Consider the following 22,391-nt stretch of genomic DNA (forward strand, 5'->3'; position numbering starts at 1 on the left):
ATTTTACACCGACTCCACAGCCCTGCTTGTGGCAATTGTAGAAAGTCCATAGCCCCAGGTTATCTTCTGTGTTAAGTCCTTTGTCTTGTTTGGGTGCCGTTTTTTGTGCCAAAATCTTCAAAGAGATGCACGCTGTTCTTGAATTTTGTGCAAAAGAAACAAAAAAGTCTTTATTCTTGTCTTCAGTATTTTGCAACTTTGCAGCACATTTTACCAAATAGTGTAAATTGTTTTACACCAACATAACAGGCATACATGAAATCACACTGGGGGGAATGGAGAAAATTTGCACCAAAATTTGTGGCTTTTTAAAAAGTCACAATTGTTAAATCGGTCAAAAACATCTGGAAACTGTGAAACTACGCAATATGGCAAACTAAGAAAATAAAAATGGACAATTAATTTAAGTTAGGAGAAAACTGCCAAAAACAAAACGAAAAGGACCAAAAGCAATAAAGAGTTGGGCGCCACGTGCTGTCAGTATGACCCGATCCTCAGCGTGCAGCCACCTATAACTGGTTGAACCTCGTCTCATAATTACATTATAAAAGATTTCTGCTCGTTGTTTTGTCTTTTGTACGTTACCAGTAGAGGTTACTTCAATGTCCCCCATACACACATGGCTAGAAAATAACATGATAAATAGCTGTCTCTACCCGCCCCATACATACCTACGCCCAGTGTGACACCACATGCATATGATTTCACTGACCGAAGGGAAGTAAGCCACAACTAGACTCCATTGACGTTTGTTGAAGTGTTCTGGTGATGCGTGTACTTGTCTTGGACATTGGGAGCAGGGCTGTGGAGTTGGAGTCTGAATCGGAGGTTTGGCTCACCAACTCCTCAGTCCTAGTATGAGGGAGTCAGAGTCGTGGAGTTGGAGTCGGAAATTTGGCTTACAGACTCCAAAGCCCTGATTGTGAGGGTCATATCGGTGCAGAAGTTATTGATCTGGATGTTGCCAGATAATCCCTTTAGTGTGCACAATCCTATTCTGCCCTTACATTCTCCGTCCGAAAAATTGAGGGTCCCCCACACACATGGTGGGCATCATAGATTGTAATGATTCTCTTTATTGTGCATAGGGGTCTTGCATGGACTTTTATGACTAGAATAGTTTTTAGTCACAAAATGCTAGCATTTTTTCAGACTTTAATTTATAAGGTCTGAATTCAACAAGACTGGCATTGTTCATACTGCTCTTTAAGAAGGGGCGTGCTGGAGTCAGAAGCACCTGATTCATGGAGATGTGCACGCCTCTTCATTAATCTGTCGTGTCTGATGAGTGGTGAGCCCCTTGTTGCACCACTTCAGAATTCTTACTCCAGTCAGGGACTGGAGTGAGAACTTGTGTGTGGAACGTCACAGTTTGTCATGAAATAGATGAGCTGTGGTGTCGCGCCCCTGCCACGTCGCCGGTCCAGACCCACTTTGGCCATTTGGCAGAGCTGAAAGAAACTGGCATGAAAACGCCAAAGTTGCAAAATTTTGGAGCAATTCTGAGTTGTGACTAAATTTTTGGACTTTTCAAAGCTTTTATGCTAGAATTCTGTCTTGAAAGCTTTGATTAATCATGCTCTTAGCTTTGGCTAGATCATTTATAATCGGCGTTGGAAAAGCCTGGTCTCATGACTACAGAGCAGAGACGTTCTAAATGAGAACAGCGCAAACCCATCATCAGGTCTTACTATTATTATTATTTACTTAAGCATCACCATTGATTCCATAGTGCTGTACATGAGGGCTGATGCCTATATTTCTTTTTTTATTTTCAGAGATGTTATGAACACAAGCAATATCGGAATGGGTTGAAGTTTTGCAAACAGATACTGTCGAACCCCAAGTTTTCTGAACATGGAGGTAACTATGAGCTATGTGATTTTAGAGTAACCTATTTACATGTTCTGCTATATTGTATCAGGTTCTTGTTACTAAAACAATCCATATGTGAAGGAGCAAGATATATACATAAAAGGGGATGGCAACATATAGAAACTTCTTGGTCTCCTTCTTTCCGTGGCCCTGCTCCAAATATCCCCATTAAAGTAAATGTTATTCAGCTTGGTCACAAAACAGACCTAAAAGGCAATAATGTCACATGGTGGGCATATGCTAGAACTGTTATCCCCTTTCAGAAAACTTTTCCTTATTTGCACAGTGTCACCGCTGCAGCCAAATAACTGAGAATTGGGCAGCAGAGGAGACACTATTCTTGACCCGGGAGTGTAAGTGAAGCACAGAGTTGTGTTTTTTTTTTTTTGTTTTACAATGAACTGTATTTATCAGAAGTTTTCTGAATGGGGACAACCTCTCCAAGGCTTGTCACGTGCTTGAGATTAATCGTAAAGTCTAGGTTTCACTAATAAAAGCTGCCATCTTTTTCCAGCTGTAAGTTGTCAAGCAGGAAGAGCATTGGATTTAGGAACGCCTCATCTATGAAGCCTGTAGTGGAGGTGTCTGCTCCTGAAAAACTACTACTCTCAGCAGGCTGCTGTCAGGGTGTGCTGGGTTTTGTATTTTCGCTACAGTAAGACTGCATTCACACGTCGTGTTTTTTTTTTTTTTTTTGCGGCGGGTTTTAACGCTCGATTTTGCCGTGAAAACGCAAAAAAACAGCATCCCATGCAATCCTATGGGATTCCGCAATGCTGTGCTAATGCTGTGGATTTTCCCACGGCGGAATCGCACCGCGGAAAAATACGCAGCATGCTCATTATTTTGTGGAATCGCGGCAATCCCGCACCCATAGGATTGGATTGTTCCGCTTACTTCCCGCATGTGGCTGTGCCCACCATGCGAAAAGTAAGCAGAACATTTGCGAATGGTACCCACGGTCCGGAGGGGAGGAGACTGTCCTCCGGGCTCTGGGCACCATATCCCTGTAAAAAATAGAACAAAAAAATGGTGTTCACCTTCCGGCGTCCCGCGCAGCCTTCCCGGGCCTCAGCGATGCTTCCGTCCAAAGTAATGCCTTGCGAGACCTTTGATGATGTTGCGGTCTCGCGATAATGTAACGGTCCCTATTCCTCGCGAGACCGCGTCGTCATCAATGGGCTGGCAAAGCATTACTGGGAATGGAAGCATCGCTGAGGCCCGGGAAGGCTGCGCAGGATGCCGGAAGGTGAATATAACACCATTTTTTATTTTTTTTTTTAATATTATATCTTTTACTATTGATGCTGCATAAGCGGCCTCAATAGTAAAAAGTCGGTCACACTCGTCAAACACTATGTTTGATGAGTGTGACCAACCTGTCAATCAGTTCTCCAAGCGATGCTCCAGATCGCTTGGAAAACACGAGCATTCTGCAAGCTAATTACGCTTGCAAATTGCTAGTTTTTTCGCGGGAATTTAAAATGCGATTTTCCCGCGGAATAGAATTCTGGAATTCTCGCGGTAACTTCCGCGAGGGTTCCGCTACGTGTGCGCACAGCCTAAGAGTGCCACATAATGCTGAGGTCTGGATTAGTGTGTGATTTACCTCACCAGCCCTATCATTCATTTTTCGATGCATCTTGACAACCTGGGACATGTATACTTTCTAGGCAAGCTGGTTCAGCTATGCTGGTCCCCCAGAGAATAGAGGGATCTTGCTGTGACATGTTGGTCATGCAAGAGTGATCTCTCCCAGGGACTCTCTTCCTCTAGTGTCCATCCCAGTATGCAGCAGGAGTGGCTCTTCCATGTAATATATACACATACATACACACACAGTTGTTGCCAAAAGTATTGACACCCCTGCAATTTCAGCAGAGCATTGTAAGAAACTCATTGATGGTTACCGGAAGCGGTTGGTCGCAGTTATTTTGGCTAAAGGTTGTGCAACCAAGTATTAGGCTGAGGGTGCCAATACTTTTGTCTGGCCCATTTTTGGAGTTTTCTGTGAAATGATCAATGTTTTGCTTTTTGCTTCATTCTCTTTTGTGTTTTTTCATTTAAGACAAATTAAATGAAGATAATAATACCAAAGAATTTGTGTTTGCAATCATTTTCAGGAAGAAACTGAGTATTATCTGACAGAATTGCAGGGGTGTCAATACACACACACACACACACACACACACACACACACACACATATATTTTATATGAAATGCCACTGTAGAAGTGTATACATGCAAACCATTGGCATGGCAGAATAGCCATTCCCTAACTGCACTGCTATAAGCCTTCTGTTACCGGTTTTATCTTCTTAACTACATAGCGAGTTGCTGTCAATCCAGTTTTGCATTGTAATTTATTGACATTTAGGGGTTTGTTTTTTGTTTTTTTTTTGCAAGTGAATCCACATAATGTTTCCTCCCCTATAGAAACGCTAGCAATGAAAGGACTGACTCTAAATTGTCTTGGGAAGAAAGAAGATGCTTATGATCTTGTACGCCGTGGACTAAGGAATGACCTCAAAAGTCATGTCTGTATCCTTCTATGCATTTTCATATTCTGTAATATAGTTATGATACTGCAAAAAAAGCAATATGTGAATGATATTCTGTGCAGCTGAGATTTGGATGTTTGTTACTACTGTAGTTGGTAACCAAAAAAGTAACTATCTTTTTTAGTGTGTTGTTTTTTTTTTTTTGTTTTTTTTAACAACTTAAAGGGAATTTGTCAGTTGGATCAACCCTCCTAAGCCATCTATATGGGCATGTAGATCTAGATCATAGAGAGTTGAATAAAATAATACCACGTTTTATAATATGTAAATGAGCTGTTGAGATCTATGGGTTGGACATATATCTCCCTAAGAATATGAGATAGTTGAGATATTGAAAAGTAAAAACTCTGTAATTAAAGTACCTTTATGAAGAAAGTCCAACATAACACATCATTAGACTTGAGTGAATTTGATTGGGTTCCCTCTTATTCGGCAAGCTATAGCGCTTAGCGGATAAGCTGCAGAGGGAACCCGGATACATGGAGCGCTCTGGCTGGTTGGCTCCGCAGCTGCATGTGTCCCAGCTGTGCCACAGTACGTGCATGGAGAGCTCAACACACAGGCTCTCCATGCATGTACTGTGACACAGCCGGGACACATGCAGCTGCGGAGCCGATCAGCCAGCGTGATCCAGGAAGCCAGGTTCCCTCTGCAGCTTATCCTGTAAGTGCTATAGCTTGCTGAATAAGAGGGAGCTCAAACAAATTCACTCAACTCTACACATATTTGCTTCAGTATACACTGCCTACTTATACGCTTTTCATTTTCTGAATCCAGAGAAACCCACGTTTTTCCCAATAGGCAATTGAGGCGATAAGTCCTTTTTTTTTCCCACCTCGAGCACTTAACCTCAGGACGCCGCATTTTGATATTTCATTCCTTACAAATTGGATAAATTCCGTCATGTAATCCAGTGCGTTTTTAAAGTGGAAACTTATTCATTTCATAATGATAAATATCCAAATAGATGAAAACCAGAGTTGAAGTGTTACATGTTTTAGACTCTTATCAATGGATTTTTTTATTTTATTTTTTTTGGATTACCATTAGTAAGAACTGTTAAAGTTCGAAACACACAGATTTTAAACTCTGGCTTTGGTCTATGTGGATATTTATCATTATGAAATAAAGAAGTTGCCATTTTAATTTGCTTGATGTTTGCGTGATGTTTTGCTGACCTGCGGGTTTTGTCTGATGAGGATGAATGGCTGAGAACTGTACAGGGAACCAGTCATGTAAAATAATGCTATTAAAGGGAACCTGTCATCAGGTTTGCCCCATATGAAATATGGCCACCACCTTTCAGCCCTGATATACAGCATTCTAATGTACTGTTTATATGCCACCTATCCTGCCTGCAACAAAATAAAACCACCTTTTATTATACTTGCCTGCAGGGCGGTCGGGTCAGAGAGGTGTTACTGGTTTTGGCCCAGCGGCTCCCTTCTTCTTTTGATGTCGTCCTCCTTCTGTTCTTTGTGTGGATGATGCATCCTACGTCATCCACACAGTGTCCCCGGCATCGCGCTCCTGCGCATGTGTACTTTGCCGCCAGAAAAGATCAAAGATCCCCGGAACATGTGCAATGCAGTATTCACTGGCAGAGAAGTACATCTGCGCATGAGCGCGATGCCTGGGAACACTGTGTGGATGACTTAGCGTGCATCATCCACACGAAGCCTAAAAAGAGGATGGCATCAAAAGAATGGATGTGCCGGACCAAGACAAGCGACGCCCCTCGGACCCGACTGCCCCGCAGGTGAGTATAATAAAAGGCTGGTTCGTGGGCATACACACAACATATTACTATGCTGTATGTGAGAACTGAAAGGTGGTGTCCGTATCTCATATCGGGCAAATCTGGTGACAGGCTTCCTTTAACCTGCAGATGTAGGTGTAATATGCAGGGTGATAGTGTTCTGACACTGTGGCACCTGCACTGAAAGCCCTGCTGCTGGGAGGAAATGAACTTTACTCCTCTTTCAGTCACGGGCATGACGCCAGCATGGTTTCAGTCATCGTTATGTGTATAACGAGAGCCGTAGCTGTAACTTTTTTCCTGGCACTGACTGAAAGCAAGCTCCGCATTAGAGCCTGCTGTCAGTCAGTGTGAGGGCGCATTTACAGCCGCCACTGTCTATACATAGAGCAGTGACTGAAGCCGTGCCGGTGCCACTCATGACTGGAAGCCAAATGCTACCGGAAGGAATAAAGTTAATTTCCTCCTAGCAGCGGCGCTCTGAGTACAGGCGCCACAGTGTCAGAACGCTATTAAATATGCAGATTAACCCCATATCTGCAGGTTATTAGCGTTATTTTGCATGACGGATTACCTTTAAATTACTGCTGGGTAAGCTCGTTTTACCTTTGTACTTTATTTCCATTATTAGCACCTTCCTCTGAGTGATGGCTCAGTGTATCTTTAAATAATGTAGAGTGCATGCCAATATAAGCTATTTAAGGGGGTTAGGCTAGTTTCACACTAGCGTTTTTTTGCGCTGCGTTAGGAGCGCATATGAAACGCATGTGAAAAGTGCATACAAACGCTTGTAAACGCTGCGTTTTTTTTTTTTGTAGCATTATTGTGCGCATAACGACCAAAAATCGCAGCGTTTTTCATGCATTTGCATTTTTTATGCGCAATAAACTAGAGAAAAAATCCTTGGAAAATTCTTGCAACACACTCAAGCAATGGGAACGCAGTTGGTGTGTCTTATGGAAATTCTTTATATAGCCCCTTTTTACAGCTGAATTCTTCACATTTGCTTGCATTTGACTTGAGAAACATGGATCTGCCCAGGAAGAGCTTTGATTTTGACTTGCATCTGGACATGAGGATGGCTCAGGCTTATGCAGTTGCTTGCCATGAACAGAGGGAGAGAGAGAGGCAGCGAAGACGGCAGCAGCGGCGTATGTGGATACATCCCATTATTGAACTCCGGGAGAGCCGTGGAGCGTACCACACCCTCTACAGCGAGCTCCAGGCAAACCCGGAGAAATTTACTGATTATACCTGGATGACCAAAGAAACCTTTCACTATTTGCTTGGTCGGGTTTACAAAAGAAGTCATCCGGAGACGGGACACACAGCTCCGGCATGCGATTACTCCTGAGGAACGGCTCCTGGTCACATTAAGGTACGTAGTTTTCATAAACCAAAGGCTGCAGATTTTCTTTTTTTTTAATTAAACATGTGTAAAAAAATTACGTATACACAAATATTAATTATTGTTTTCTTTTGTGTTACAGATTCCTGACTACAGGAGAGACCCTCTCGTCACTGCACTTCCAGTACCGGATTGGAATCTCCATGTTGTCTGGAATTGTAGCGGACACCTGCCGGGCTCTCTGGAACGTTCTTTGTCCCGAATTCATGCCCATGCCCACTGCAGCAAAGTAGTTGGAAATCGCCGAAAGTTTCTGGACTGTATGCAATTTCCCAAACTGTTTAGGAGCGGTGGATGGGAAACACATCCGGATTATCAAGCCCAAAAGAACTGGCTCTGATATATAACTACAAAAAGTACTTTTCTACTGTACTGATGGCCATTGCGGATGCAGACTGTAAGTTTATTGCAGTGGACATTGGTGCATTTGGCCGTGGGAATGACTCCCAGGCTTTTAAGACATCGGACATGGGCAGGAGGTTGTATGGCAACAACTTCGATTTCCCCATGCCATGTCTTCTTCCCAACACCGAAGGTCCGCCACAGCCATTTGTAATGGTTGGTGATGAAGCGTTCCAGATGTGCCAAAACCTCCTCAAACCCTACTCCAGCCGGGACTTGGACCTACAAAAAGAATTTTTAATTACAGGCTGACCAGGGCCAGGAGAACAGTAGAGTGTGCTTTTGGTATACTTGTATCGAGATGGCGCATTCTTGGCACAGCTATTAATCTTAAACTGGAAACAGTGGATGAGGTGGTCAAGGCCTGTGTTGTTCTACATCATTTTGTAATTTCTCGAGAGCACCTGAACTTTGATCTTGATGATGTTGCTCCTAATCCTTTGCCAGAATTTACACAGCACACTCTCAGGTCATCCGTTGAAGTTGGCCAAATGAGGGAACAATTTGCGGCCTACTTCAACTCAGATGTAGGACGGGTGGAATGGCAAGAGCAAATGTTGTAAAAAAATTTTATTGCATGTTGTTGGTATGTTAATAAAAAAAACGTTTTGATACCTGTACTGAGTGCATTCTCAGTTTTTACACTCCCAATACCATTAGCAAGTAGCCAGGTGTATCAGTGAATTTATGATGCTGTGTTTTGTGCATCATGAATTCACTAATACTCCTGAGTAGGTAACTCTCTACATTCGTGTAATATTGCACAGACTGGATACAGCAAGGTTCCACAATATCAGTCCTCAAGGTCCACCAACAGATCATGTTGTAATGAAATAAAAAGAGCATTCCATACAACATGATCTGTTGGTGGCCCATGAGGACTAGAGTTGGGGAACCGTGCAATATTACAAGAATGTAGAGATTGCTGTGGAAAAGACAAGTCATGTAGATTGGTTTCATAAAACCAAACCAATCTATATGATTTGTCTTTTCCACAGCAGTCTCTACATTCTTGTATATTGCACAGACTGGATCCACCAGGGTTCCCCAACTCCACTCCTCAAGGTCCACCAACAGATCATGTTGTAATGAAATAAAAAGAGGATTCCATACAACATGATCTGTTGGTGGCCCATGAGGACTGGAGTTGGGGAACCGTGCAATATTACAAGAATGTAGAGATTGCTGTGGAAAAGACAAGTGATGTAGATTTGTTGCGTTGATAATACATATCTCCAAGACTGACACAAGAAACATGTCAGTAATGGAGATATCTGGTGGCAAAAACGCTAAGTGTACGGCGCAGTGTGTGTAGTTGGTGATAGACACAGTAACCAATCCAGATTTTGTGAAAGCACAAGTGCACATTTATTTTGTAACAAAAAAAAAAATATTTTATTAGGAATGACGTTTGGGGGAAGTTTGGGATACTTTGGGTGTGTGGAGAGACGAGGAACGACTGGAGGTTGAGGAAGGGGTTCTAGGAGAAGGGGCGACGAAAGTACTGGGGGAAGGGAGTTCTGGAATGGACAAGAAGGCATGTTGAGAGACATTAGGAGGAGAGGGTGGATGGACGAACAAAGTTTTTTTTGTTTTTTTTTTCTTTGGCGCAGGAATATCATGCCCAGACCGACTGGCAGTCTGTGAACGCCTTACTTTTGTTGACCGCCTGGTGACGGTGGACTGTGGCATTGCCCTGTAAAAAAGGGAATGCGGATCCCCACTTTGCTGCTCTGTGGTGGCGGTGCTGCTGCAAGTGGCAGTGGCGGTGCTCCTAGACGGGGATAAAGTTGGGTCGGTGCTCCGAGCAGGAGGCTGCCTGTCTGGGATCTCAGCCAAAGTTCTTTGGGGACTCCGAGGAGGAGAATTGGTGGCAGTTATCTTTCGATGAGGAGTGGTGGTGGTGCTCTGTTGCTGATGAGTGCTGCCGGTGCTCTGTTGCTGATGAGTGCTGCCGGTGCTCTGTTGCTGATGAGTGCTGCCGGTGCTCTGTTGCTGAGGCGTGCTGCCGGTGCTCCTTTGGTGTTGACTGGTGGTGTCAGTGGCCCAAGCAGGTTCTGTGGTGGTTTGGCTCCAAGCTGGTGGTGCTTTGGCGGTGGTGGTGCTCCATACAGGAGCAGCGCTTGACAGTGGTGGTGGCGGAGGAGTGTTAAGCAGCACTCAGACTTGGGGTGGTGTAGTGGTGTCCGGCTTTGCTGGGAATGGTGGCTGTGCAGTGGTATGCAGCAGAAGTATGTAGTGTGGTAAAGCAAGTCAGCGGTGGAACTGTTGGAAATGACACCACTGACTGCTGAACATACAGATTCTGCTGCATAGCCTGCAAGTAAGCAGTGTTGCAGGCCTGTAACACACTCAGCTGTTGCTCAGGACTAAGGTGTTCCGCCATGCCCTGTTCAATTTTACTGAAAAAATGGTGCGCCGGTCTGTTGAGGTCGGCCTCCAGACGGTCAAGGCGCTGGTCGACAGGGTGGAAGCGGTGTTCCATGTGGGTAAAACAGCATTCCATGAGTGAAAAACCGCTTTCCGTTCTGGCGGACAGCGCCTTGAGGCTGGCATGAAAGGCCTCGCTCAAATGCATGAACTCGGGCATGACAGGCCTGTCCGAGGTCCTCTGCCGCTGGCGGGTAGTGCCCGCATAACCAGTGACAGAGACCTGGGACAGGGGAACACCTGATGGACCAGCTTCCTGGTCACCAGCTGTCTGTGTTGCTGACCTGCAAGATGCTTCCTGGCTGTCGGATGGCTGGGATGGGTCCGAGGTCGATCGATGAAGAACGGCTCCTGGGACAGGTTGCAGGGTGCTGCTCCAAGTGCTGTGGAAAGAAAGGGAAAACATTAGTATCATGTATTCACAAGAAGCATCACCTGTTGAATTGAAAAGCACATAGTAATAACAAAACAAAAAACTTACACTCTGCTGGCAAGGACCGGTCTCAGGAAATCCAACTCTCGTTAGTAGCGGTACTTTCTTCTGCGCCTTGCCGATGAACCTCTCCGAACCTGTCCCTCAGCACGAACATCAGTGTTGAAGCGGTCCTTCATCGAGTGCCAACGTGTGCGTATTTTGTTCACTGTTGGGGAAAAAAACAAAAAAAACAAAATAAAATTATAAAATGCACTTAAGGCAACTTAATTATCAGAACACACAACAGATTGAACTTTTCACTACAATATATCTTGCCAAAAAAAACACCAGCACCATCAGGACCAAAAATCAATGCAGCAGTTGAAGACCTAAATCAATCACAGTGTGCCACATGGCATTGGTGTTTTTAATGCAAGAATATATCTTGCCAAAAAAACACCAGCACCATCAGGACCAAAAATCAATGCAGTATCACAGAGCATCTTTATACTTACTGATCGCCCTTTTGGAAGCTGCAGAGGCGCTGTCCCAGCCATCCATCATCGCTGTGGCCACCTCATTCCAGAGCTGCCGGGTCACCACTGTGTCTTTGTACTGCTGGTCACGGCTGTCCCACAACGGGATACGCTCCTCAACGAGGCGGATCAGGTGCTCGTTGTCGATGTAGACTTCTTCGTCATCCCGTTGTGGAACCTAGAAAAAAGAAATATATTAGAATGTTTGTAATTTTGGAGAATGAAAAAGAAACCGAGAAGAAGCAAGATAAAAGATGAAAATAAAGACAGAGAAAAAAAAAAGGCACATTGCGTCTCCTCGCCACGACTTGACTACGCTGCTCCCGCTCAGACCGCTCCCGCACTCCATCTTCACTGCTCGTGTCCGATGTCTGTAAAGAAATCAAAAATTAAAACACATTTCTAGAGGCAGCTAAACTTGCCCAAAGGCAGCAAGATTGTCACCTCACGATCAGCTTGGGCCAGTTCTTACCGAGATGGCGAATAGACCGATCCAGAAGAAGACATGCTGAAATGAAAACAAAATAAACATTAGTACATTATAAAATTGTACAGGACACACAGACATTATGTTGAAGAATACTCACATTTTGGCTCCTGAAGCTTGAATCCACACTTGGAAGGCTCTTCTGGGCTTTTGTCTGCTCTCTGCAAGGCTGTCTGTAGAGTAATTGTCTGACCCTGAAGACACCTTCTTTTATCTACACTCCTCCCAAACAATGTTGCTTGTTTAGGGGGAGTTTTAGACAAGTGTCTAGACATTGTTTACTCTAAGCGCGTGCGCGCACAAGGCACTGACGTGCGCGGTGCTAAGCGCTTGTCAGCGATCACATAGACTGTAATGCTATTTTTGGGCGCACACGTGCGCGCGTGAGTTTTTTAAGTATGTAGGCGGAACAAAAAATGCAACATGTAGCGTTCGGCGCGTCTGGGCGCACACCTGTAAAATGCGCAGCGCACGCTAAACGCTGATGAGCGCGTACATTCGCAAGACCCTGCGATCACCATGTTAAAGATAGGGGAACATTGCGCGTGCGCCCGATAGCACACGATGCGCTGCGCGATCAAACGCTAGTGTGAAACCAGCCTTACTCTTGCTGAGAGATTTCCCCCAATGTGCTGTATTAATTAATGATCTCATTAGTCCCTGTAACCCACTTAGAGGCCAGTGTTCTAGTTTCCTAATATTTTAGAACTTTTCATGCTTACAGAGGGATTACACAATATATAAAGCCGTTCTCTATGCAATGTGTCACATCTATATTCTCATTGTGGCACTTATTTTATGCTGTGCGAATTTTGAGTCCTATTTGCCTCAACTTTGGTCATCCAGGCTGGCATGTCTATGGGTTATTACAAAGGTCTGATAAAAAATATGATGAAGCCATCAAGTGTTACAGGAATGCTCTGAAATGGGATAAAGACAATCTGCAGATCCTGCGGGACCTCTCTTTACTTCAGATCCAGATGAGGGACCTGGAGGGTTACCGGGTATGTGCAATTTTCCTCTACTTGTAAGGGACTTGGAAAGTTGAGATTAGTTAAATAATATACTTTGTGTTAAATTTATTCTTAAAAAGTTTATCGGATTATGTAAATCAGTGCATATCTTTTGTGAAATTGGTCTAAAGCAGAGGTCCCCAACCGCCGGTCCGCGGCCCAGCACCGGGCCGCTGCAGTGCCCTTGCCGGTCCGCGGACACAAGGGGAGCCAGGGGCGGTCAGTGGCGTAGCGGGGGCTGGGGCGGCGTGTGTAGCGGCAGCAGGGAGCGATCCAAGCAGCTCCGCTGCCTGCAGGAGGGAATAGCAGGAGCGGAGCTGCAAGGACCCGTCCAGCTTCCTGCCCGCCGCCCGCGCTTCCTGTCTCTGACACAGAGAGGAGCGCGCCGCTGCTGTGTCAGAGCGAGGAAGCGCGGGCGGCGGGCAGGTGAGAGGAGAGAGGTGGTGTGTGTGTGTACGTATTATGTGTGTGTGTGTGTGTGTGTGTGTGTGTGTGTGTGTGTGTGTGTTGGTCTGTGTTTGTGTAGCCTGGCCCTGGAGGAGATGGGGACATGAGGAGATGGGGAGAGGGGAGTGATGGGGTGAAGGCAATGATGGGGAGAAGGGAGTGATGGGCTGAAGGCAATGATGGGGAGAAGGGAGTGATGGGGTGAAGGCAATGATGGGGAGAGGGGAGTGATGGGCTGAAGGCAATGATGGGGAGAAGGGAGTGATGGGCTGAAGGCAATGATGGGGAGAGGGGAGTGATGGGCTGAAGGCAATGATGGGGAGAAGGGGGTGATGGTGTGAAGGCAATGATGGGGAGAGGGGAGTGATGGGGTGAAGGCAATGATGGGAGACGGCAGTGATGGGGTGAAGGCAATGATGGAGAGACGGCAGTGATGGGGTGAAGGCAATGATGGAGAGACGGCAGTGATGGGGTGAAGGCAATGATGGGGAGACGGCAGTGATGGGGTGAAGGCAATGATGGGGAGACGGCAGTGATGGGGTGAAGGCAATGATGGGGAGACGGCAGTGATGGGGTGAAGGCAATGATGGGGAGAGGGGAGTGATGGGGTGAAGGCAATGATGGGGAGACGGCAATGATGGGGAGAAGGGAGTGATGGGGAGAAGGCAATGATGGGGAGAAGGGAGTGATGGGGTGAAGGCAATGATGGGGTGAAGGCAATGATGGGGAGAAGGGGGTGATGGAGCACTTATTCAAAACCTATGGCGAGTTGAGTCACATTATAAATGTTATTTAATTATAAGTATGCACTGCTACACTACAACCGTGTCCATAGCCCCGCCCCCTTATGACCAAAGCCCCGCCCATGCCACACCTCCATCCCCGCCCTGCCGGGCCATGGAAGAATGGTCTTGCTTGAAACCGGTCCCTGGTGCAAAAAAGGTTGGGGACCACTGGTCTAAAGGAATCTCCTGATCTGCCTTACATGAAGGTGCCATAGACCAGGTCACTGTACCTCCTGTTCCTGCATATTCTCCAACATCAATGCAGTGTTTTATGTAAAGCCCAAGCTAAATTGGGCTCTAATTTTCTAGCTTTGCACTATTCCTGCTATTTCTGTTTGTGACATACACACTGTGCTGTATAATGAAGATTTTTGAAGTAGTATTTTCAAGATACAAAAATGTTTTTTTCAGGAAACAAGATATCAGCTGCTGCAGCTCCGGCCTGCGCAAAGAGCCTCCTGGATTGGATATGCTATTGCGTACCATTTGCTGGAGGATTATGAGATGGCAGCAAAGATTCTTGAGGAGTTTCGGAAAACTCAACAGGTAACTTCTGAGTTGTTACTGCTTTATATCCACATTGCCTGCTGTGCTGAATAGATAGTTGGCCTTGTATGAAAAGTGAATTCTTTCCATCAGCGTCCTTATAACCTCTTGCCTGATCGCGCAATATCTTAAAATGGTTTTAAATGTCGCTGCCGAGACACTGAGAGTGGTTCTGGTTGTCGGAGACCCCATGGAGAAGTCAGATCGTTTGTTACTGGCCTTGCCTTGCCTGATGAGCTCTTGTTATACAGTTCAGGTAGCTTAGCGTTTCAATCCCAGTGATCTGAAGGTTTAGTAAGCAACTTTTTTATTTTGAGAAAGGGGAGCGATCAATGACTTACCACCACTGTATCATTGATAAATTTACCAGATACCGAACTAGTAACGTAAATCCCATGGCAATTGTTCTGGGGCTTTAACCCTTTGCCATTGTAAATTTACAGTTTGGTGTTAAAGTGCCTGCTCCCAGTAGGAGGAGGTCCAGTATTGATTGTCAGACTTAGCTGGGGTTCCTGGGCAGAAGACAGAAGCTATTTATTACCATGTCTGTCTTCTCTTTTGCTGTTGAGCGCTTTGCAGTGAATAGAAGCATTGATACTGCAGATTCTTTTGCAGGATCTGGTGCTCACACGATTGGCGGGTTTCTACCAGTATAGGAGAGCTGCTGGGCCCTAGCGGACCCAAACGGCTCTACTAGTGATACCTGGCACAGCAGGGGGCTGTTTTTTCCTCTCATTGGGGCTACTATGAATGCCATTTACAGTGGGGAAAAAAAATAAATGTCCTTTAGAGAATCGGAGTGTCAAGTTACCCCCCCAAGTAATAGGTGCGAACGGCAAAAAATAAAACTTTTTTATTATATAAACACATTTTATTGCATATCTAAGAAACACCTACAGATATTATGTATCTACATGCTCATAATATACGTCCACATTCGGTGTAAGCATAAACCAAAAGACTTAAACCAAAAATTGCTTGGTACTGATATTTGCGTTGCAAAGAAAAATTACAGAAACTTCACAGTAATATATATGTACCCCACAACAGCGCTAAAATAATACAATTTGTCCCACATGAAACAAAGCCTCCTACAGCCTTGTAAATGGAGAAAAATTGTGATTGCTACAAGAGAGGAAGCAAAATCAGGGGAAAAAATTGTCTGGCCATTAAGTTCCATTGAGACTTAGGGTACCGTTACACTAAGCGATGCACCAGCGATCCAGACAACGATATGGATCGCTGGTGCATCGCTAAGTGGTCGTTAGTGAGCTGCAACACCGGCAGATCTCACCAGCGACATAGCAGCGATACAGCGGTCGCTACTTACCTGTCAGACGCGGCGATCCTGACGTCCTCCCGCCCGCGTCCACGCGTCGCTCGTCGGCGCCACAGGAAGCCCAGCAGGAAGCGCCCGACGAGAAATGGTCCAGGACCTTCTCGCGCGATCAGCGATAACCAGCGGGGGAGTTGGTCGCAGGTAAGTATCAGACAGCGATATCGCTGCTGCGTCACAAAACCAGTGACATTTCAGCGATATTGCTAGCGATCTCGCTGTGTGTAACGGGGGCTTTAGTCACTAAGGGGTTGACAAAGCCCGCTAATATCCTTTTTTTTTTTTGTTCATGTCCAGCCATTTATACATGCAATTGGGTATTCCAATATGTACTGAAGATCCTGTTTTATTTTAGCATGCATTGTAAATCCTTTTTTTCCCCAAAAGTGCTGTGTAGACTGTTGTAGGAAGTTGTTTATAATGTCAGCATTGCTAGTTATTTTTTAAGGTAATTCCTAAATAACTGACAAGTGTTGCCTTTCAACTAGCATAAAGATTTATAAAGCCAAATTATCAAAGTTTTGTCCTACATAGAGATAGAAGATCCTATGTATATTGTGTTCCTATGTAGCAGAACCTGCCCACAGGATCAGTGATAACTAGAGATTGGAGAATCGATTTGCAGGACACCGATGCACAGGACCAGTTGAGTAATTTGTGGCTGCTGGACAGACGTTCTGCGGACCTCCTCAGCAACCGCCATTCCCTTCTTTTCTTTTGATTAGCCGGGACTGGAGCAACGTTGACTGAGAGTCATGCCATAATGATGACATAATGTCAGTCCAACTAATCAAAAGAAAATCTGTTAATGCTGGAGGTAAGGAAATATGCAGGCCTCCCTTCCACCACCCACAGATTTTTACTGATCAGGCCACAAATTGAGTCTCCTTATCTGGTGTTAACACATAAATTAGTGGGGATCCAATGGCTGGCATCTCATATCTGCAGAACATGGACCACCCACTCTGAATGGTGTGCCAGTGGGCATGGGTCACCACTGCATTAACTCTTTATGGGATTGCTAAAGAAAGCTGAGCTCTGTAGTCGACATGCTCCAGCAGTCCCATAAACACTATAACTGCAGACGTGCATGCGTATAGCCACTCCAATATGGTGACAGAAGTCCTCGTTCTGGCAATCTTTGGGTGTCTCAGCAACTGTACCCTCCACGATCAGAAGTGGATAGGTGATACTGCCATATTACTGGAATGAATACACCTTTTAGTTTCGCTCTTCCACAATATTGTTTATATGAAGTTTTAGTCCATTTTCCCTTCACCCATGACAGCACACCTGACACCTGAGAGAGGGATCCACCCCGCCAGGACAGGAACCTACTGAGACATAATGGGCGGCACCTCTCCCCCGCTTCAGTTGGGTTCCTGTCCTGGAAGGAATCTCACTGTGGTGGTGCCTGTCATGGGCGAAGAAAGAAAAAAAAGAAAGAAAGGGACCCAGGCCTGTCCCGGCGCCGGAAGAACAGGTAACTTATCTGTAGCGCCGGCCGTCGGGTCCTGGAAGCACAGTCCCCAGTGTTCCTCTGGGCTCCGGGTTCGTGTGGGCGCCGATGGGATCCCGGTGGCTCCGGGGAGCCCCCACCGCGCCGCCCTCCCCTCGCGCACGCTGCGTCTCGATCCCCGTGGCAGGGGAGAGACGCTGGCTCCTTCCGGCCGCTGACGTCAGCGACGCTATTGATTGTGGGTGCGCCAGCTGACGTCAGCACAGGGCGACGGTGTCATGGCGCCGGGTGCTACGCCGGCTTTTCTGAAGCTGTCGTCCGGCGGTCACAGGGGGGAGGGGAGGAGACACCACCGACAGAGGCTGCATATAACCAAGGACCAGCGGCGTGGGAGACGGTGGAAAATGGAGTCAGAGCAGGAGAGATCGCTGTGTCTGCCTCCCTCACAACCCTCAGGCAAACATGGAAGCCGCTCAAGTAGCAGCCGCCCCAGCCGCAGATCAGGGGAATCCTCAAGGTCCAGAGAGCACAGGTCACGTGCTCCGACGCAGCCTCCGAGTCCGGTACCCTTGATTACGGGTGGTGAGTGATCTTCGTGAATGCTAGCATTTATGTTAATAGGGATTCTCTGTTGTATGCTTTACCCTGTAGGAAAGGCCCAAAAAAGCAGGAAGGAAGAAGAACAATAGGGACTGTGCTATATGTAAAACTCCCCTAGCAAGAGACTGGCAGAAAGATCTCTGTGCCTCTTGCATTCAGCGGACCATGGCGGAGGAAGTGCCTAGTTTCGCAGCCAATTTGATATCCGCCCTCAGGTCAGAAATGGAGGGTTCAGTTAAGACCGTATTGAAAAAAAGGAAGAAAATTTGGAAGAATCCCCCTAGTTTTCCCTCAGATTCCTCATCAGCCTCATCTCAGGTGGAACAGGCATCCTCCTCAGACAGTGACACGGGGGGTAAGCCATATTTCCCTGTAGAAGACACAGATGCTCTACTAAAGGCCATTAGAACCACAATGGGCCTACAGGAAGAAAGGGCGGCTAAAACCCTAGAGGATGTCATGTTTGGGGGGCTTCAAGAGAGGAAAAAACAGACCTTTCCAGTGAACGAGAAGATCCAGGCGCTTATTGAGAGAGAGAGTGGAGGAAACCCGAAAAATCTGGGGCCCTTCCGTCCACCTCTAAGAGACTATACCCCTTTGAGCACAAGAATGCGGAGATATGGGACAAAGTCCCAAAAATAGATGCAGCCGTATCCAGGTCTTCCAAATAGTCGGCCCTGCCCTTGGAAGACTCGGGTTCTTAGAGACCCGCTGGACAAAAAGGCGGACTCATATTTGAGGCACGCGTGGGAAGCGACAGCAGGAGGACTAAAGCCGGCGATAGCAGGCACCTGCATGGCACGCTCCCTCATGATCTGGCTGCAGCAGTTAGAAGAGAAGCTGGCATCAAAGGTCCCAAGAGAGAAAATTTTAGCAGATTTGTATCTCTTGCACGGGGCAGTAGCTTTTTTGGCAGATACCTCGGCAGACTCTATGAGGTTGACAGCTAGGGCAGCGGGACTATCAAATGCTGCTAGACGCGCGTTATGGCTTAAGGGCTGCCCGGGTGACCTACAGTCTAAAGCTAAATTGTGCTCTAAGTCTAACCCTGCGATGGTCGGTTCTTATTCGGCAAGAACTTGGACGATATCCTGGAGAAAGAAAGCAATAGGAAAAAAGGCTTCCCTAGGTTCCCGACGGAACAGAGGAGACAGCCCTTTCGGAGGGGAAGATTCAATAGGGGGCGTCCTCCCGCTGACAGGAGAAGATGGGAGGATAAAAGGAAAAAAAGAGTCGGGATTTATGTTTGGTGGAAACACCTCCACCTCAAAGAAATCGCCACAATGACGCCAGTATTCCAGTGGGGGGGAGATTGGCACTCTTTGTCCAGGCCTGGGAAAAGATCTCCAATACCTGGATCCTGGGCATCTTAAGAGAAGGCCTAGGATCCCCTTTATTCGCCAGCCAAAACCCGTGGTTGTCATTACACCCATCAGGAAGGTGACCGAAGAACAGTTGGCCTTAGAAGCGGAGATCCTGAGCCTGATAGACAAGCGGGTACTTTACGAGGTCCCACACACACAGGAAGGAAGGGGGTTCTATTCACCCCTTTTTCTGATTAAAAAAAAACAAAACAGATCAATCATTCAGGACGATTATAAATCTCAGACGGCTCAATCAATGGATAAGAAACCAGACCTTCAAGATGGAGTCAGTGGCTATGGCCGTGAAGCTACTAAACTACTACATCAAGATTGTTTTATGGCCGTAGTCGACTTAAAGGATGCATATTATCACATCCCTATCCATCCAGATTATCAAAAATACTTGAGGGTAGCGCTTTATATCCAAGGCATACTGAGGCATTTCCAGTTCAGAGCCCTTCCATTTGGCATATCCATAGCCCCGAGAGTTTTCACCAAGGTCATAGCGGAGATGACAGCCTTTCTCCGGATTCACGATACGGTCATAATACCATACTTGGACGATTTCCTTATAGTGGGCAGCTCAGAGGACAACTGCACGGCGGCACAGTTGAGCCGGGTGACCGACACCTTGCAAGAATTAGGGTGGATAATCAATTTCAAAAAATCGAAATTACAACCCCTAAAAAAACAGACCTTCCTGGGTTTTATACTGGATTCAGAAAGGCAGGCGTGTCTGCTCCCAGAGTCCAAAATGGAGAAGGTACAGAATCTGGCCTTGGCGGCCCAAAACCAACCATGTATGACATTGATAAGGGCAATGTCCCTACTAGGTAACCTAACGTCCTGTATTCCGGCGGCCAGGTGGGCTCAATTTCACACCCGACAACTCCAGGGGGAGATATTATCAGCAGAAGGATCGCTAAGAGAGCGTTTAGAAGGAAAGCTGGAGCTTTTTGTAAAAACCAGAGACTCTCTCGACTGGTGGCAGGACGGTTCAAATCTGACCTCAGGAATACCGTGGGACAGACGACAGATGCAAGCTCCTCGGGGTGGGGGGCACACCTAAGGGGCCTCATAGGCCAGGGCTCCTGGACACCTCAAGAAATGGAGGCATCTTCCAACCCAAGAGAACTGTGGGCAGTGAACAAGGCCCTAAGTCACTTCATTCCGCTACTCCAGGGTCGCAATGTACTCCTCATGTCAGACAACAGGGTAACAGTGGCATACATCAACCACCAAGGAGGGACAAGATCACACTCCCTAATGAAAGCGGCGAGCGACATTCTGAGCAGAGGAAGACCTACACTCCTTGACAGCCTTACACATAAAAGGGGCAGAAAACAGAGGCAGATTTTCTGAGTCGCAATACCCTGGGGCAAGGAGAATGGGTGCTAAATCGGTCCATTTTTCAAAAAATAATGCAGCTTTGGGGGAACCAGTAATGGACCTCTTTGCCAACAAGCACAACAGGCAAACAAAGGTTTTGCTCTCTAAACCCGAGGGAAAAGCCATGGGCAGTGGACTCATTGCACATCCAGTGGAACTTCAGACTAGCTTATGTGTTCCCCCCAGTGGCTCTGATCCCAACAGTTGTCAGGAAGATCAGAAACGATCAAGCCAGGGTGAATCTAATAGCCCCGTTTTGGCCGAAAAGGCCCTGGTTTTCTCTACTACAAAGAATGTCCCTCTCCGATCCATGGGTTCTGCCAGAAATCCTGCACCTACTAGCTCAAGGCCCAATATTCCACGCTCAGGTCAAAGGATTCCATCTGGCGGCGTGGAATTTGAAAGGTCGCTTTTAATGGATAGAGGGTTCTCCCCCCGGGTTGGTGGCCACCCTGCTAAAGAGTCGGAAACCAGTGACGACTAACATCTACAGCAGAACATGGAATAAGTTCCTACAGTTCCTAGGTAAGCCGTTAGAAAAAGAACCCCCGATTAGTGCCATCCTGGAGTTCTTGCAATCGGGGTTGCAGATGGGGTTAGCGGTGAACACGCTTAAAGTTCAGGTGTCTGCACTAGGGGCGCTCTACAACTGAAAATTGGCATCAAATAGATGGGTAGCCAAGTTCATTAAATCCTGCCATAGAGCTAGGCCTATCCCAATACCCAGAATAGCCCCTTGGGATTTAAACCTAGTGCTAGAGACCCTTACAAAGGAACCGAATGAGCTGTTACACCAGCTACCCCTAAAGTTTCTGACCCTAAAGACGATCATTTTAGTGGCCCTTACGTCAGCCCGCAGAATAAGCGACTTACAGGCTCTCTCGGTAAATCCACCTTATACACAAGTTTTTCAGGATAGGTTGGTGTTAAGAACAGACCCCCGCTTATCTGCCTATGGTAACATCAGATTTCCATCGGGGTCAGGAGATTGTCCTCCCATCCTTCTGCGAGAATCCAAAAAATTTGGGGGAGGAAAAATTCCATAGTTTGGATGTTAAGAGAGCTCTATTAGAATACATATCTGTCACTAGCCAGTGGAGGAGGTCCCAGTCCCTATTCGTAGCTTTTCAGGGTGCCAGGAAAGGCTATGGGGTTTCGAAAGGGACTATTGCTAGATGGATTAGGGAGGCCATTAGTGTAGCCTACTCAGCTAGTGGTATCCCGATTCCTGACGGTATCAAGGCTCATTCCACCAGAGCCGTGGCGACCTCCTGGGCTGAAAAGGCAGAGGTATCAATTGAACAGATTTGTAAGGCCGCTACCTGGGCCTCACCTTCTTTAAGCACTATAGATTAAATCTATCCTCCTCTGCTGACCTAACTTTTGGTAGAAGGGTGCTGCAAGCGGTGGTCCCTCCCTAAGGTGTTTCGAAGTCTCCAAAAATCTCTCAGGTGTGCTGTCATGGGTGAAGGGAAAACCACCATGGTTACTTACTGGTAGCTGTTTTTTCCGGATCCCATGACAGCACCCGTATATTTTCCCCCCCCCCTTTTTCACCGTATGGGTGTGCACAGTTAG

General features: G+C 46.4%; 1 protein-coding gene across 1 annotated transcript in view; it reads left to right on the forward strand.

Annotated features, from left to right (window-relative positions):
- NAA15 (N-alpha-acetyltransferase 15, NatA auxiliary subunit) overlaps positions 1-22,391 on the forward strand; it is a 102,221-nt gene that overhangs the window by 17,757 nt on the left and 62,073 nt on the right. Inside the window, exons 2-5 of the mRNA XM_073572116.1 lie at positions 1,779-1,863; positions 4,313-4,417; positions 12,721-12,878; positions 14,531-14,665. Coding sequence (XP_073428217.1) covers positions 1,779-1,863; positions 4,313-4,417; positions 12,721-12,878; positions 14,531-14,665 — 483 coding nt within the window. The remainder of the gene's footprint in view (positions 1-1,778; positions 1,864-4,312; positions 4,418-12,720; positions 12,879-14,530; positions 14,666-22,391) is intronic.

Source organism: Dendrobates tinctorius, unplaced genomic scaffold (genome assembly GCF_039654945.1).
Source record: "Dendrobates tinctorius isolate UK_male_01 unplaced genomic scaffold, ASM3965494v1 ptg000030l, whole genome shotgun sequence".
Classification (NCBI taxonomy): Eukaryota; Metazoa; Chordata; class Amphibia; order Anura; family Dendrobatidae; genus Dendrobates; species Dendrobates tinctorius.